Source organism: Mobula hypostoma, chromosome 11 (assembly GCF_963921235.1).
Source record: "Mobula hypostoma chromosome 11, sMobHyp1.1, whole genome shotgun sequence".
In the NCBI taxonomy this organism is placed as follows: domain Eukaryota; kingdom Metazoa; phylum Chordata; class Chondrichthyes; order Myliobatiformes; family Myliobatidae; genus Mobula; species Mobula hypostoma.
The window spans coordinates 89,685,943-89,703,380 of NC_086107.1; the positions used below are offsets into that span (position 1 = coordinate 89,685,943).

The 17,438-nt window shown below is 43.8% G+C and overlaps 1 protein-coding gene and 1 non-coding gene across 3 annotated transcripts in view; one reads left to right on the forward strand and one right to left on the reverse strand.

Moving 5' to 3' along the window:
• Positions 1 to 635: 635 nt before the first annotated feature.
• ube2m (ubiquitin conjugating enzyme E2 M) overlaps positions 636 to 17,438 on the reverse strand; it is a 53,409-nt gene continuing 36,606 nt past the window's right edge. For both annotated transcript variants that reach the window (XM_063062469.1, XM_063062470.1), the window contains exons 5-6: positions 11,945 to 12,008; positions 636 to 3,203 (exon numbers count right to left, since the gene is read on the reverse strand). In XM_063062469.1, the coding sequence (XP_062918539.1) occupies positions 3,063 to 3,203; positions 11,945 to 12,008 (205 nt within the window). In that variant the 3' untranslated portion in view covers positions 636 to 3,062. The remainder of the gene's footprint in view (positions 3,204 to 11,944; positions 12,009 to 17,438) is intronic.
• LOC134354491 (U6 spliceosomal RNA) lies at positions 3,597 to 3,703 on the forward strand. The gene has a single exon (XR_010019847.1). It is a non-coding gene; the product is annotated as a U6 spliceosomal RNA (small nuclear RNA).

Consider the following 17,438-nt stretch of genomic DNA (forward strand, 5'->3'; position numbering starts at 1 on the left):
TCTGTGGATGTGTGCAAAGATATCTCTGTTCCCCTACACTTGCCAATATCTTAACTTTTATTGAGTTCCTTTGTCTTGTTTCTCCAACAAGCCACCCTCCCCAAAAAAATCTACACTTTCTCCTGCCTGAGCATCCATTGAAACCTTAATCACAAGAGGAGCTTCAGACCATTTCTCACTGTTACACTAATTTCCAACCATGTATGGCAGGCAATTCTGACATCTAATCTAATGAAATTTACAGCTACCTGGGTTTTACTCTGTATTTCCAACATCTCCACCTCCCCCCCCCCCAATTAAACCACTGCATTACTCATTTTTAAGCCATTCTACTTTGGCCAAGCTTCTGGCTATCCATTCTAACATCTCCGTACATGTACTAACACCAAATATTATCTGTTAGAAGACTTGTTATTTTTCCACTTGTTGCAAGTTAGGACACAGATTGTAGAGGTTATAAAAAAGGTTTCTGCAGATGAGGGCGAACTTGTACCTTAAATAAAGACATTTTAAATACCCCTACCCTTACCTGAGAGATATGGATCAAAGCAGCACTTTCGTTAACAAGTACTCCTGTTGTAAATCTATTGTGTTAGCAATTTGAAAATCCTTAAAAATTGCAACAGTGAACCTGGAATAGTCAACTGCATTTTTTTTTAATTGAAATACAGTACATTCTCCTCAAGCATGAACATAGTGTGCCAATGTGCAGGTGGTATGAATAAAAACACAAGTTAAAGAGGTACAATCTTACCAAAGAATCATACATCTATACTTTTTTGTTTTGGAGAATGTGATTTTTCTCATATTACGTGAAAATAAACCAGACTCCCTATGTGGCATCATTACAACAAAAGATCCTCTCTCCCCCTCAGTATAAACATATAACCCCATGCATTACACATGATAGAGTGGATCACAGGCCTGAACTTCATAAGAAAACCAAGATTCCTTCAGGAGGAGAGAAACAATGGGGTGGATTCCTTTGGTGCTGATCATTGGGTATTTTACATTGTTCTAGATCCGTGCTGTTCAGGTTGAGTGATGAAGATCAAATGCCCAACAGAATTAAATCTGTAACCACAGAATAGCAAGAGCAGTCACATCCACAGCAATATGCATCAACATCTTCCTTGAGATTTGTCAGTAACGCTCAAAACACGGGACAAGCAGGGGCTCTGCTGGGCATTTGGGCGAATTCCTGCAACAGCACACTGAACAATAGTACAGGGCCCAAATGCACAGAAAGCCAAGGAGGAAGATTTGGCAGCAAATAGGTCTCCAGGCTAAAGGCAAAAAGAACTCAAGGCTATTCTGATGTGACATGGGTTCCAGATTCAGGCAGCACCCAGAATTGTAATGGGAGTCAGAAATTTCTGGTTAAAGTCACACTATGGACATGGAGCAATTCAAGCGGAGGAAGACATTGTGCAAAGTATAAAGTTGTTTTAATCTGTCTCCCTGCTTCACATCACTCATACAGTTCATTTGGTAAGTGCTGTTGAGAAGATCCAGGGTAAAACTGGTGTTGCAACAGTCTGCCATGCCTCAATGGCTTTTGCTCTTCTTGCTACAGCACAGTTCCCAAATTTGCTGATTGAACATCGCCTTTCAACCTGGTGGGCGAGTGACACCACCTGTGTCCTTTGGGAAGCCTGACTGATTTCTCTCCTCCTCCACTTGCATCCCTAACTCCTCCAAACAGAAACCGGGGCTTTCAATCCAACTATGACTTTCTTCCCAACTGCGTTCACGGCATGAGCCCCCCGAGCTAAACGGGATGTCCCTGGTCCAGTTATGGCACAATGCCAGACAAAAGGGAAGTGGGAGGTAAATGGGGGGGGGGGTTAAGGGGGAGAAACGCACACAAGTTAGTTGATTAGGCTGTTGGAGTTAAATTAATAAGCAGAATAATAGGCAGGAGCAATTACATTTAATGGGATATTTCGATGTAACTGAGTTTTTTTTATTACTTTCAAGATAAGACTGCGGTAGGTAAAAATTAAACATCACAGACTGGGTAAGAATCTTTTAAATTAAAACTGAACCATGAGCTAGTTTAAAACAGATCAGATGCACACACCAACATCAGAATAACTCGGTGATATGAAAGCAGGTGCATTCACGACCAGCATGACTAAAATATCCAGCTACATCAGCACTCGTTATTGATGAGCAGCCCCTGTTTTGCATCATGCTGCACAGACATGCACCGTATGGAGAGAGTTGGCTCAACGCTGGTTATATTTACAGGAGAACGTAATGGCTTCAGCACTGCATGAGCTGTAATGGCAAGACAACACACTGGACCAAGCTAAGCAAGGCTCTCACGTTGGCTGGGAAGAATGGGAGCCCGTAGCCTGTGGTCACTTATACGGAGAGGAATCTATACCTTTAGCAACAATGTACTACACGGTCAAGGAAATAACCTACTGCACAAATAAAAATGGGAGGGAACATTTCATTTTAAAAAATAACTATACAACTTAATGAACAGGCAAACATTCAAAACAGGCGGGACACAGCATTAGAGTAAATGTCTCTTTCTCTCCGGATCCATCTGGCACCTTCCTCCTCTGCTGGAGCGAGGCAATGGCATCCTGCATATGCTTTCACCTACACAAAAGTCGGCAGAGGCAACGGAACAGTGGGGGCATGGGTGGGGAGCAGTGGCTGAGAGGGTCAATGGGCCAAAAGTTTTCTAGAGCCATTTAAGAAACCTTTATTAACAAAGACGCCAGCACTCCTCATGAAATACATTTACAATTAGTTTAATTGTGGGGGGGGGGGGGAGGAGGCAGTGGTCGGGGGCCAAAATCTAGTTCAAACTTCCTGGCATGCTCTAGAGCTATGACAACAATCAAGCAGTCCTCTTTTTTTAAAATAAAAATTCCAATTCCATTTCTTCCTGTGACATTATGCTGAGGGGTGCTGAGAAATGCCTCCTCATCCACTCTATGCCCTCCTGGTTTCGGTCGAGTTTATTTTAATGTTTGTTTATATGTTTAAGTATGTCAGATTCTCTCTCTCTCTCTGTGGCTTCAGTTTGTGCGCTCTGGGCCCTATTTAAGGCATCGCTCGAAGTAAGTGGAACCAATGTAGCCGCCCCGCATGGATCGCTGCACATTCTGTTCAAAGAGGCGTCTGTTGTTCTGAAGGACCTCTGCTGCTTCCTTATTCAGGGGGTCCTCCGGGTTAGGTTCCTGAGAGCAAGACAGAAAGAGAGAGGGGAAGGAAAGAAATGAGATTTAAATTTTACAACAGCTTTGCCCATAGAAATTCCAAGGTCATTAAAACTCCCGCCCAGTCTGAGAGGCAATTCAACAACATCATAGATGAAATAAACACAGGAGATGCTGGAAACACTACCCAAGTCACGAGGTTAAAGAGCTATACAGAATGGAAACAGACACTTCAGCCCAACTTGCTCATGCTGATTAAGGTGCCTTCTTCAGCTAGTCCTATCCACCAGGGTTACACTCCTTTTTTTTTGCTTTTTATTTCCTGAGCACATCAATTATCTGTGACATTAAAAATCTCCATCTCTGCCCCATATCCTTATATTTTTTGGGTAAAAACACAATCTCAGATTTCAAATGCTCACTTCGGCAGCACATATACTAAAACTGGAAGGATATACAGAAAATTAGCACAGCCCCCGTGCAAGGATGACAGGTAAATATGTGAAGTATTCCATATTTTTGTTAACAAGACAAATGGCATGTTGGTTTTCATTAGCCAGAGGACTGAATTCAAAAACTGCTAGGTAATGTTACAGTTCTATAAAATTATGGATAGACCACACTTGGAATATTGTGTTCAATTTCTGTCACCGCATTATAGGAAGGATGTGGAGGCTTTAGAGAAGACTCCGAGGAGATTTACCAGGATGCTGCCTGGACTAGAGGGCATGTTTTGTGAGGACACGTTGAGCAAGATGGGGCTTTTCTCTTTGGAGTGAAGGTGGATGAAAGGTGACTTGATGGAAGGGTACTAGATGGTAAGAGGCACAGATAGAATGGATAGATAGATATTTCCAAGATGAGCTGGCTAGCAGCTTGGAAGGCCTGTGGAGTTCTGTCAACAAGCTGCCCTCATCTTCATTGGGGGTAGATGATGTCGAAATGGGAGGTGCTGCTGGAGCAGCCACTGCGTGCTAGTGGTAGAGAATGAATGTTTGTTGGCAGTAAGTGCCATCAAATCGTGGAGACCCTAAGGATAGTTGCCCAAAATGACTTTTGATACTCGCAAAGGCAGCTCATTATAGATAACGTTGCGTTCATAGCTGTCCTTATTATCCCATCCATCTGATTGGTGGCCTTCCTCTCTTCCGTTGTCCTTCCACCTTGCCGAGCGTGATATCCTTATCCAGAGAGCTGTTTCTTTGCCTGATGTGCCCAAAGAGTGATAGGCGGAGTCTTGTCATTTAATCTTGGTTTGATCTCGTTAAGGAGATTTGTTTCTTCTGTAAGAAGTCCATGAGATGCATAGTATTTTTCTCCAGCACCACAGTTCAAAGACATCGATTCGCTTCCTATCATCCTTCTTTACCATCCAACTTTCAGATCCATATAATGTTGTTGAGAACACCATCGCCTGCCCAAGTCGAATCTTTGTATGTAGAGATAGATTCCTGTTTCCAAGGATCTTCTCTAAATCCTCCATGACTGCTCTGCTAAGGGTGCTTCTTCACTGGATTTCTTGACTGCTTACCGCTTCAGTGTCAATCATTGATCCAAGTAAATTGAAACTGTCAACCACTTCAATTTCCTCTCCATTAGGATTGAAATCAGTTGTGCTGCCAGTCTTCAAAATCTTAGCATCCTTCAGATTAAGGTGCAGACCCATCTTCAGCCTACGTAACTTGATGTTGGTTGGCAGTTACTTCAGATCTTCTTCGTTTCCAGCCAGTACTGTTGTGTCATCAGCACAACAAAGGTTATTGATGGTTCTGCCACCAATTCTCACCCCCGAGTCCCCTCGTATACTCCTGTTTCCCTGAAGATTTGTTCGGTGTAGAAATTAAACGGGCAGGGGGAGAGAATACAACCTTGTCGTACCCCTTTACAGATGCTGAACCACTCTGTTTCTCCTTGTTCCGTTTGAACTGCTTCTTGATTGATATAAAGATTGCAGATGAGGGCTATCAAAAGTTCCAGTACAGCCATGAGTCTTAATGTGATCCACAGTTAGACATGATCAACGCAGTCAAAGGCCTTGCTGCTGTTAATAAAGCACATGTAGATGTCCTTCTGGTGTTCTTTTGTCCACTTGAGAATCCATCTCACATTTGCAATGATGTCTCTTGTTCACCTTCCTTTCCTGAAACCTGCTTGCACTTCAGGAAGCTCCCGCTCTAAATAGGTTTCAGGTCTTTTCTAAATGATCTTCAGTAAAATGGTGCTGGTGTACAGAATGAGGGCGGTTGTACAATCATTTCCACACTCTGTTGGATCACCTTTCTTCAATATTAGTAAAAACACTGATTTCCTCCATTCACTTGGCCATGACATTGTCTTCCAGATCATCTGGCAGAGCGTCGTCAGTATTGCAACAGCTGTGTCTGATTGCTGTGGTATTCCAATTGGAATTCCATCAATGCCCAGTACTTTGTTCTTCCGTGGAGCTTTTAATGCTGCTTTAATTTCATCCTCATCACTGTCGGCTCCTGATTGTAAGATATAGGATGGTACTCCTGATCCAGTTGATCTTTCTGGTATAATGACTCACAGTATTCCTTCCATCGCTGCTTGATCTTCTCAGATTCATTGAGCATGGCACCTTGTGCATCTTTCAGCATTCCCATGTGAGGCTGGAATTTTCTCTTCAGATCTCGTAGCTTTAAGACTGACCTTGTCCTTCCTTTCTTATTTTCCGTTTCTACTTCTTCACAAGTTATTATTGTAGTTTTGTCTCACCTAGCGGAACATTGGAAAGCTCAATTGAGAACTGCAACTACTACCCTTTCCCCGTATCCTTCTCTTCTTTCCTGTGCAATTTTCAGAGTTTTTCCTCACTCGTCCGTTTCGGTGTCTTCTACGTTTTCACCTTATGCAGAGTCTTTTCACACTCTTTGTGTACAGCATTCTTGATACTTGCCCACAAGCCCTCCAGTGCCCTATCAGTTGTGTTTAGAGCAGCAAAACGATGAAAGTTTAGGGTGTCAATAACATGGGCAGATATGGCCTAGATGAACCAGCATGGATACAACAATTGTTCATCCCAGTTTGGCAAAAGAATAAATCAAGGAAGGTAGTGCACCCGTGGCTGACAAGAGAAATTAGGGATAGTATCAATTCCAAAGAAGTAGCATACAAATTAGCCAGAGAAAGTGGCTCACCTGAGGACTGGGAGAAATTCAGAGTTCAGCAGAGGAGGACAAAGGGCTTAATTAGGAAGGGGAAAAAAGATTATGAGAGAAAACTGGCGGGGAACATAAAAACGGACTGTAAAAGCTTTTATAGATATGTAAAAAGGAAAAGACTGGTAAAGACAAATGTAGGTCCCCTGCAGACAGAAACAGGTGAATTGATTATGGGAAGCAAGGACATGGCAGACCAATTGAATAATTACTTTGGTTCTGTCTTCACTAAGGAGGACATAAATAATCTTCCAGAAATAGTAAGGGACAGAGGGTCCAGTGAGATGGAGGAACTGAGTGAAATACATGTTAGTAGGGAAGTGGTGTTAGGTAAATTGAAGGGATTGAAGGCAGATAAATCCCCAGGGCCAGATGGTCTGCATCCTAGAGTGCTTAAGGAAGTAGCCCAAGAAATAGTGGATGCATTAGTGTTAATTTTTCAAAACTCGTTAGATTCTGGACTAGTTCCTGAGGATTGGAGGGTGGCTAATGTAACCCCACTTTTTAAAAAAGGAGGGAGAGACAAACCGGGGAATTATAGACCGGTTAGCCTAACGTCGGTGGTGGGGAAACTGCTGGAGTCAGTTATCAAGGATGTGATAACAGCACATTTGGAAAACGATGAAATGATCGGACAAAGTCAGCATGGATTTGTGAAAGGAAATCATGTCTGACGAATCTCATAGAATTTTTTGAGGATGTAACTAGTAGAGTGGATAGGGGAGAACCAGTAGATGTGGTATATTTGGATTTTCAAAAGGCTTTTGACAAGGTCCCACACAGGAGATTAGTGTGCAAACTTAAAGCACACGGTATTGGGGGTAAGGTATTGGTGTGGGTGGAGAATTGGTTAGCAGACAGGAAGCAAAGAGTGGGAATAAACGGGACCTTTTCAGAATGGCAGGCGGTGACTAGTGGGGTACCGCAAGGCTCAGTGCTGGGACCCCAGTTGTTTACAATATATATTAATGACTTGGATGAGGGAATTAAATGCAGCATCTCCAAATTTGCGGATGACACGAAGCTGGGTGGCAGTGTTAGCAGTGAGGAGGATGCTAAGAGGATGCAGAGTGACTTGGATAGGTTGGGTGAGTGGGCAAACTCTTGGCAGATGCAATTTAATGTGGATAAATGTGAAGTTATCCACTTTGGTGGCAAAAATAGGAAAACAGATTATTATCTGAATAAAGCAACATACATCAAAGTTGCTGGTGAACGCAGCAGGCCAAGCAGCATCTATAGGAAGAGGCGCAGTCGACGTTTCAGGCCGAGACCCTTCGTCAGGACTTTCGTCAGGGTCTCGGCCTGAAACGTCGACTGCGCCTCTTCCTATAGATGCTGCTTGGCCTGCTGCGTTCACCAGCAACTTTGATGTATGTTGCTTGAATTTCCAGCATCTGCAGAATTCCTGTTGTTATTATCTGAATGGTGGCCGATTAGGAAAAGGGGAGGTGCAATGAGACCTGGGTGTCATTATACACCAGTCATTGAAAGTGGGCATGCAGGTACAGCAGGCGGTGAAAAAGGCGAATGGTATGCTGGCATTTATAGCGAGAGGATTCGAGTACAGGAGCAGGGAGGTACTACTGCAGTTGTACAAGGCCTTGGTGAGACCACACCTGGAGTATTGTGTGCAGTTTTGGTCCCCTAATCTGAGGAAAGACATCTTTGCCATAGAGGGAGTACAAAGAAGGTTCACCAGATTGATTCCTGGGATGGCAGGACTTTCATATGAAGAAAGACTGGATGAACTGGGCTTGAACTCGTTGGAATTTAGAAGATTGAGGGGGGATCTGATTGAAACGTATAAGATCCTAAAGGGATTGGACAGGCTAGATGCAGGAAGATTGTTCCCGATGTTGGGGAAGTCCAGAACGAGGGGTCACAGTTTGAGGATAGAGGGGAAGCCATTTAGGACCGAGATTAGGAAAAACTTCTTCACACAGAGAGTGGTGAATCTGTGGAATTCTCTGCCACAGGAAACTGTTGAGGCCAGTTCATTGGCTATGTTTAAGAGGGAGTTAGATATGGCCCTTGTGGCTACAGAGGTCAGGGGGTATGGAGGGAAGGCTGGGGCGGGGTTCTGAGTTGGATGATCAGCCACGATCATAATAAATGGCGGTGCAGGCTCGAAGGGCAGAATGGCCTACTCCTGCACCTATTTTCTATGTTTCTATGTTTCTATGAGGTTGAGCTTCTCAAGTTTTGCTGAGCTATACTCATCCAGGTAAACATACAGTATTTCCAATATCCCTACTAGATGAGGGAAAGGCTGGGGGAAACTAGGCGAATAACTATAGTCAAAGTAAACCATTCTGAAGTGTCCCACAATAACCAGACACGTCTACTGGGCTACAACTGACACATTGGCTATTTCAGTTCTGGATGCAATAACGAGTGAATCTGAAACAGACCCATAGGCAGAAAGTCATAGCTAGTTACTAGCAAGTTTTATATCAGGAGAACAACTGGAGAGCTCCATCTACCACTGGGAGACCTCAGCTGCTAGTGGGATCCTGTCACATGAGCAGTTACAATTGACCATACGTGGAACATTTAATACACATTTTGCAGAGAAAGGAAGGAGGGAAAAGCTGTAACCAAATTATGTTCACCAGGGCTGGCCTGATGACCAGACTCAACCCGAAATATGTGAGAAATTTGGGTCAGAACAGGCTTGATAAGAAGCTGGAAGTGCTGTGGCTTGGGCAAGTCAGTCTTCTGCTGACTTGAAATGAATGAAACACATTTCAGCCAGCATTTTTCCCTAGAATTCTCCAGACAAGAGGGTTCATACCACTGGCTGGGTCAGGTCAGATATGGGAAGTCTTTGGCCGTGGGCTAGCTTAATTGGCCTTGGTTAATTTAGCTCCAGTGTTACTATGCAGAACTGAAGTTACCCATCCAATCCATGAAATCCCAACACCATTCCATTGGTACTCAATTCTCTTATTGCTGATTTATGTTGTTCAATCCCAGAGGTAGTTTGGTGTTGTTCAGCAATGGTGGATAGGTCCCAAATCAGACCACCAAGGACGTGCTCTGCTCTGTACATGCAATGAATGGGAACAGAAGGATCATATAAACAGGAGCAGGGTTTTCAGCTCTGGTCTGTTCTGTACAGCCACTCTGCTCCCCGAGATCACGGCCAGCTTGTGAACTAATTCTATATACCTGCCTTTTCTACAATGCCCCTGGCTAACAAGCATCTCTTCAGTACACATTTGAAAACTGAAACGTACTGACATCCAGTGCCATTCTAAGACTGTTACAACTCTTCAGCAATTTTGACACAACTGAGGCTGCACAACAATCTTGCTTGCTGCTGAGGTAATATATTCTTTTAAATAATACTTTAAAGTTGCTTCCTCATTCTTAGAAACAAGTATAAACACAAGAGAATCTGCAGTTTCAAACTCCTGGCTGTCAACGTCTCTGAAGACCTCTCCTTGATGCAATTACAAAGAAGGCACCCTAGCAGCTATATTTAACTCAGAGTCTGAGGAGATTTTGTATGTCACCAAAGACATCTGCCAAATTTCTACAGATGGACTGCGGGGAGCATTCTAACCAGTTGCAACACGGTTTCGTATGGCGGCGCCAATGCACAGTATTGGGAAAAAGCTGCAGAGGGTTGTTAGCTTCCTTGTGGGCACAGCCCTCCCCACCATCGAGGACCTTCAGTAGGAGATGCCTCCAAGCAAGCAGCATCCATTCTCCATGGCCATCATCAAGGACATGCCCTTTTTCATTATTATCAGGAGAAAAGGGGGTGCAGGAGCCTGAAGACACAGACTCAAATTGTTAGCAGCTCCTTCCACTCCACCATCAGATATCGAAATGGTCCTTGAACCCTTCAGCACTGCCTCGCTATATCAGAATTGGGTTTACTATCACTGACACACATTCAGAGAAACTTGTTTTGCAGGAGCAGTAGAGTTCAATACATGAAATATACTACGTTACAATAAGAAATATGAAAATATATGTAGTGGTTCTCTCGTTGAACCACTACATATATTTTCATATTTCTTATTGTAACGTAGTATATTTCATGTATTGAACTCTACTGCTCCTGCAAAACAAGTTTCTCTGAATGTGTGTCAGTGATAGTAAACCCAATTCTGATATGCTGGATGGGGACAGAGGCCTGAATAAGGGGAGAAGTACAAAAGCTGGCAGGTGAAAGGTGAGGAAGGTGTAGGAGGGGATGAAGAAGCTGGGAAGAGGTATGTGAAAGAGAAACGGGCTGAAGAAGGAATCTGACAGGAGAGGGCAGCAGACCATGGGAGAAAGGGAAGGAGGAGGGGAAACTGAGAAGAAGAGAAGCAGTAAGAGGGGAGCCTGAATGGGGAATGGAAAAAGAGGGAGAAGCTACTGGAAATTGGAGAAATCGATGTTCATGCCATCAGGTTGGAGGCTACCCAGATGGAATATAAGGTGTTGCTCCTCCTTCCCGAGTGTGGCCTCATCATGGCTGTAGACATTTGGAATGGGAATGGGAGGAAAAATTGAAATGGGTGGCAATTGGGAGATCCTGCCTTTCTTGGCGGACGGGAGCCTGGGATACAATAAATGACCTTGACATTTCACCGCAAGTAAAATGTCGCCTCACCCAGAAAGGTACTGAATGGTTATGAGGAAGGTGTAGGGGAAGGTGTAGTACATGTCATACTTGCAGAAGTATATGCCAGGAGGGAGATCACTGAGGAGGGATGACTGAACACAGGAGTTACAGAGAGTGAAGGAAAGTGAAGGGGGGGGGGAAGGAAAGATGTGCTTAGTGGTAGGAGCCCATTGTTGAGGGTGGAAGTTAGGGAGAATGATCTGAAGGTTACAGAGCCTCGTGGCGTGGGGGGCAATCACAGGAGAAATCCAAGGTTGACAATGTTGTTAAGAAGGCGTATGGTGTGTTGACATTCATCAGCCATGGAATTGGGTTCAAGAGCCATGGGGTAAAGCTATAAAAGACCTTGGTCAGACACCACTTGGAGTACTGTGTTCATTTCTGGTCACCTCACTACATGATGGATGTGGATACCACAGAGAGAGTGCAGAGGAGATTTATAACCATGTTGCTTGGATTGGAGGGCGTACCTTACGAGAATAGGTTGAATGTACTTGGCCTTTTCTCCTTGGAGCAATGGAGGATGAGAGGTAACCTCATCAAGGTGTTTAAGATGAGGGGCATAGTTTTAAGATGCTTGGAAATAGGTACCAAGGGGATGTCAGGGGTAAGTTTTTCACACAGAGAGTAGTGGGTGCGTGGAATGCACTGCTGGCAGTGGTGGTGGTGGAAGCGGATACAATAGGGTCTTTTAAGAGCCTCTTAGATAGGTACATGGAGCTTAGAAAAATAGAGGGCTCTGCGCTAGGGAAATTCTAGGCAGTCTCTAGAGCAGGTTACATGGTCAGCACAACACTGTGGGCTGAAGGGCCTGTAATGTGCTGTAAATTTCAATATTCTATATTTTGTGTTCTAACCGTGATATGATGGCAGGAGGATGGGGTGAGGGCACATGTGTGGGAAATGGAGGGGTTGTGAGTGAGTGCAGCATCGATGGTGGTCCTTTATCCACTTACCAAAAACAGGTACTGCAGCCCATAAATTATAGAGTTTATCGTTAATACGGGTTTCCAGTCCTCTCTGTACAAGAAAACATGAGAATTAAAGAGTCAGGTCGTGTTTACACAATCACACAACAAGTAACCTGTCTCAATCGGAAGCAGAGTAATTATGTTATACAGCATCAATTACTGAATAAATTACAACTCTCTCAGTGACATGAAACATTTGCTGTTCAAATGGAAGCAGTGCTACAGTAATAACTCTTACCTTGCCAAGTTTCAACTTAATTTCAGATGAACACTGAAAACTAGACACACCAGAGATTCTGCAGGTGCTGGAACTGTGGGGACACACAATGTTGGAGGAACTCAGCAAGTCAGACAGCATCCACGGAGGGGAAATCCACAGCCCACGTTTCAGGGGTCTGATGAAGGGTTTCCAGCCTGAAACATTAACTGATCATTCCCCTCCATTGATGCTGCCTGACCTGCAGAGTTCCAAATTCCTCCAGCATTTTGGGTGAACAAACTGACCTTGTACCATTGTGGATTTTGCTCTTTAATTTCTCCTGCCCTCCACTCTACTACAGGCTTCCTCTTTCCTGCTCCTTTCCTTTGTCCTTAGTGCAAATACTAATCAACTGTGAAATCTCTGAATATTTACTTTTCTGATAAAAGATCATAATGAAACCAAGCCATTTGGCTAACTATGGCCATCCTTCGTATTAATCCAGTGATCCCACTGGCTTCTAAAACGAGGCAATTAAAATGTTCACCAGGACACTTCTTACATGTTATCAGTGACTCAGATACAACCATTGTGTACCAGGTACTTACTAATCTCTAAGAAGGTCCCCCTCATATCCCAGATTCTCCCCACCCTGCCACCCTAAACCTATGTTTTTGATGTGGACTTGCAGCTCCCAATATAATTCTCCAATTTTTTCCTGATACTGCCGCAATTCGCTTTTCTCTAATTGAACACTTTCCCCAGAGGACAAGTATCCTTATCCATAACTATCCAAAAAGAGTAATGATCACCCTTCTTCCCAAAATGCTCTCCCTCAAACTCCAATCACTTGGCCAGGCTCACTTCCCAACACAAGGTCTACTCTATCTCCTTCCCTGATTGGATTGTCTACATACTGTTTCAAGAAACTCCTCCTGGATGTATCCAAATTCTGTCCTTGTTAAACCTTGGATACTACAGAAGCCCTAGTCAATATTGGGGAAAAAGTCACTCCAACAACTCTGGGGGAAAACTTCCCTGGAGTTTCTCCTGTCCATACCCCTCAATGTCATGTACATCAATCCTGTACCTTCCTAGCCTCAACTCAAAGGAAAACAGACCCATCCTCAATTTCTCCTCAAAACTGAAACGCTCCATCCCTGGCAGTAACCTAGTGAATCTCCTGTGAAATCTCTCAGAGTGCCATCATATCTTTCCCCCAGTGCAGTGAGCAGAGCCACACATAGTATTCAAGCTGAGTTCCGTGCAATGCTTTTTCACACTGCAATGTAATCTCACTACCCTTGTGTTCAATGCACTGACTAATAAAGGCCAGTATCCCACGTTACCTACCTATGTTCCTATCTTCAAGGTTATTTGGACTTGTACATCTAGGCCCCTCTGTTCCTGGGACCATACCATGTCCTAGGCTCATTAGTAATCCCAAAATCAATATTAGTAAACCCTCACATTAATTAGGATTAAACTCCATCTGCCATTTCTTAGCCTATTTCACCAGCACATCCATATCACTGTTTCCAATCCCTGCCAAGTATTTGCAGCATTTTTCTTGATTGGACAGGCAGCGAATTCTGAAGCGTTGATCTACAGACAGATACAAATCCCACTGTGGCAGCAGAAGAATCAAAGTTACAGCAATTAAGTAAATCTGCAGTTTAGGAAAATAGAAGGGTCAGTAACAGTGAGCATGAAACCACTCAATTGCTGTAAAACTTCAATGCCTCTGTAAATGAAATTTCAGAGTTTCTAGACCCATCAGTGGGGTTGGCCATTGACTGCCTCCCTGAGCTAAAGGGCAATTAAGGATGTGCAATAAACACTGGGAGAAAGCTTTAGATTGATCTTGGAGGAGGTTAACAGGTTGACACAAACATTGTGGCCTGAAGGGCCAGAGCTGTGCTGTACTGTTCTGTTCTAAATTCTTAGTTCAGATTTCCAGCATGTTGCATTATCTTTCACAGACGATGACTTCTAAAATGCAAATCTTAAATGCCAAGATCAGGGCTGGTATTTGAGGATCTAAAAGTCCTGACAAAAATTCAGAATTGTATTTAAGTTTTTAATCAAAGAAATTCAAGTTTAATTGTCATTCAACCATACATGAATACAGCCAAATGAAACAGTGTTCCTCTGTGGCCAAGGTGCAAAACACAGAAACAAAAGTCATGCACAGCAGAAGCCATATATAAAATAGCAGTAAACATACAGTCACACAGAAAAATTTATTGCCCAAGTCCGAGTATCAAGTCCTATAGGCTGATGGTGTAGGATGTTGTTGGAAAGAACGAGCCTGCGGCAGTCCATTCATCACGTGCAAGTACAGCTGCAGACGAATACAATCCAGCTCGTCTTTCACCAAATGAACACTAGAGGGCAGCACCAACCCAGCGTGGACTCCAGCTCTGCTGTCTCCTATACTGCCTCCGGTGCTTCTCCCATGGGCAGCTGCCACAGGCCACCCAGCAGCATGAGGGCCTGGTTCGCACACAACCAAGGCTACGTTGCTCTTTCCAATGAACCAGACTTGCGGTATTCTACATTACCAGTGTCCTACAAGATCTTGCAATTACAAGAAAAACATCTAGGGCAATCATTTGCTCTGCACGCCGACTGGGCACACGAACTCTGACACCTTCCTGTAGCAGGTGGCAACACAGTCCATAGCAAGTCCAGCTCCTCCGCTATCGAGTGACTCGCTGGTGGGGTAGAACTGCAGTACTTGATGTCAGCAGTGTCTTGCGATTGTTAAAAAAAAGATGTAAAGGATGAACAATTGCACCTTTGGTTGAACTCGAAGTGGCCGCTGCGTCATCTTACCAGGAATTAAACCTGAGTAGTATTTGCAGAGTTTGCATTTTGCAACATTTCATGGCAGGCTGTCCCTAGTAATAAGCACTCAGCTAGAGCTGCCCAAGCGAAGCAGCCTGTAAACAGACAGAATGATATTGATGGAGCTGGTTCATAAGAGGACTGACATCTTAGTAGGTACAAGTAATGCATGCAGAAAATAAATCCAGACAGCACAGAGAAAATTAAGATAGTTTTCCAACAAACTCTCATGTAGACAGTTTAGTAGCAAACGTTAAATGCACAGTGTCCTCTCCCCAGTGTTCACCGGGTTGCCTTGGCCCAGTAAGGCAAAAGCATCAACAGAAGCAAACCTGGAATCGACAATCCAAAGCGAAAAAACAGAAGCGTCACAGACACTACTGCTACACAGATTGTATAAAAATGACAGGTCTCCATATCACAGCAAAGGAATGTGACTGACCTACAGCTAATCCCAGCAAAATAGGGGACAGAGACAATGTACGTGCCAGTCTTTAGCCAGAGCTACCCTGCTAATTGTGCTCATTTGCTCTTGTCTGTCACTCTGTAATCCCTACAAAGCAATTCTCTTTTAAAGACAGCTATTGATCCTGCTCGTACCACCAGCTCCAGCAGAGTTCCAGACAGCAACAGCGCCCTGCATAAAAGATAAAGGTCTGGTTCCTTAGCCAATCACTTTAAATTTGCAGCAACACACAAAAAGCTGGAGGGACTCTGTCAGGCAGCATCTTTGGAGGACAAAAGACAGCTGACGTGATGGGTTGAACCCTTCATCAACACTAGAAAAGAGGGGAGATAGCTAGTACAAGAAGTAAGGGCGTGATGCAAGAGCTGGCGGGTGATTTAAATCTGTATCTGGCAGTGGATATTGTTTCTCACTTGTTCTATTAATTGTCTCAGGGTTTTAAACAACTCTTCAAATTGATAATTTCTTGACTCATATTTCCTTCTGAACCTGATGATCACCACATGGCCCTTGAGCACAGTAGGTCTCAGTGCAAACCCACCAGTCCAGTTCCTCTGCATTCCCCACACATGACCATTGACCCCCGACTCTACCGCCACACACCTGCACTCGAGGTAGGTTACAGTAGTTAATCACTCCAGCAACTGGTAAGTCCCTGGATGTTACAGGAACCTATAACACCCAGGGAAAACCCACATATTCACAGGAAGAATGTGCACACACAGCACCAGAAGCTGGGACTGAGCCTGGTCACCATGGCTGTGAAGCTACTTAATTAAATGAGGCCCCATTCTCACTTGTAATATTTGGATTTGCCTTTTAATTTCCAAATCACAGCTCCAATTGTTTGGACTTGAGCCCTTGCTTCCCCCACTACACCAGCCCCAGCTTGAAGCTTACAAAGTTCTGCACACATTCGGACAGAACTTATTATTGCTATCCTTCATTTAAAAATGTATCACCTATCTCTTATTTGTTCCAAAATACTTCACTTAACACTTCGTTTTTTTTTCCCGCAACAGGCACACACTAATGGAAGTTTCTTGTCATTAAAACTCTCCTTTAAAATTGAACCCTTTCTACCCCATGAATTGTGACTCAATAACTAATGTTACTGATAGTGGTGGTGTGGAATGTTGCAGGTCCAATTCATTGACTTATTGGCGAACAGTGGGGGAGCTGCGTGGCCTTGGTCATAGCGAGGACTAGGCCTCAAGCCATGATGTCACCCGCTTGCAGCAGTCCGAAGTGAAGGCATCGAAGACCTGAAGCGGTGTGTCGCGGTGTCTATGCTGGAGTTGGTGCTGCCCCAGTGTTCTCTCGGCAGTAGCTGTATTGCGTTTGACTGCAGACTGCTGCAACATTCATGGACTCAGGGACTTGAACTATATATTTTTGTATGACTGTATTTTACCTGCTATCTTATACATGCCTTGTGCTGTGTATTGCACCTTGGTATTGCACAGTTGGTACTGTGTTTTGCACCTTGACAGCGGTATAATGCTGGTTTTGTTTGGCTCTATATTCATGGGTATTCATGTATGATTGAGTGATAATTAAACTTGAACTTGAGATTTTATACCACTGATGTTAATCTGTAGAGGGATGAAACAGAAACACAGTGAAACTCCCCCCTCCACCTTCATCTAAAATCAGAGGTCTGTTGGGTTCTAACTGTACAATTGTAGGCATGCAAAAGTAACTCGTTGAGGTTGAAATGGAGTGTCCAGCTAAGTGATGTCTTGTATCAATATGTCATCTCGTGTCCTATAACACGTTATGCATATATAATGCACCACCTCTATAGCATGTTCCTGTGGCCTTCAAGACTCCAAATTCAGCCACTTCAGAAAACCAGACTCCCTCTCCACATATACTGCCAAATAAAGGGCATTTCCTTTATTTGCCTCTCACACCTTCAGCAGTGTTTTCCCCTCTTCTGTCCATTCACACCTCCTCCACTG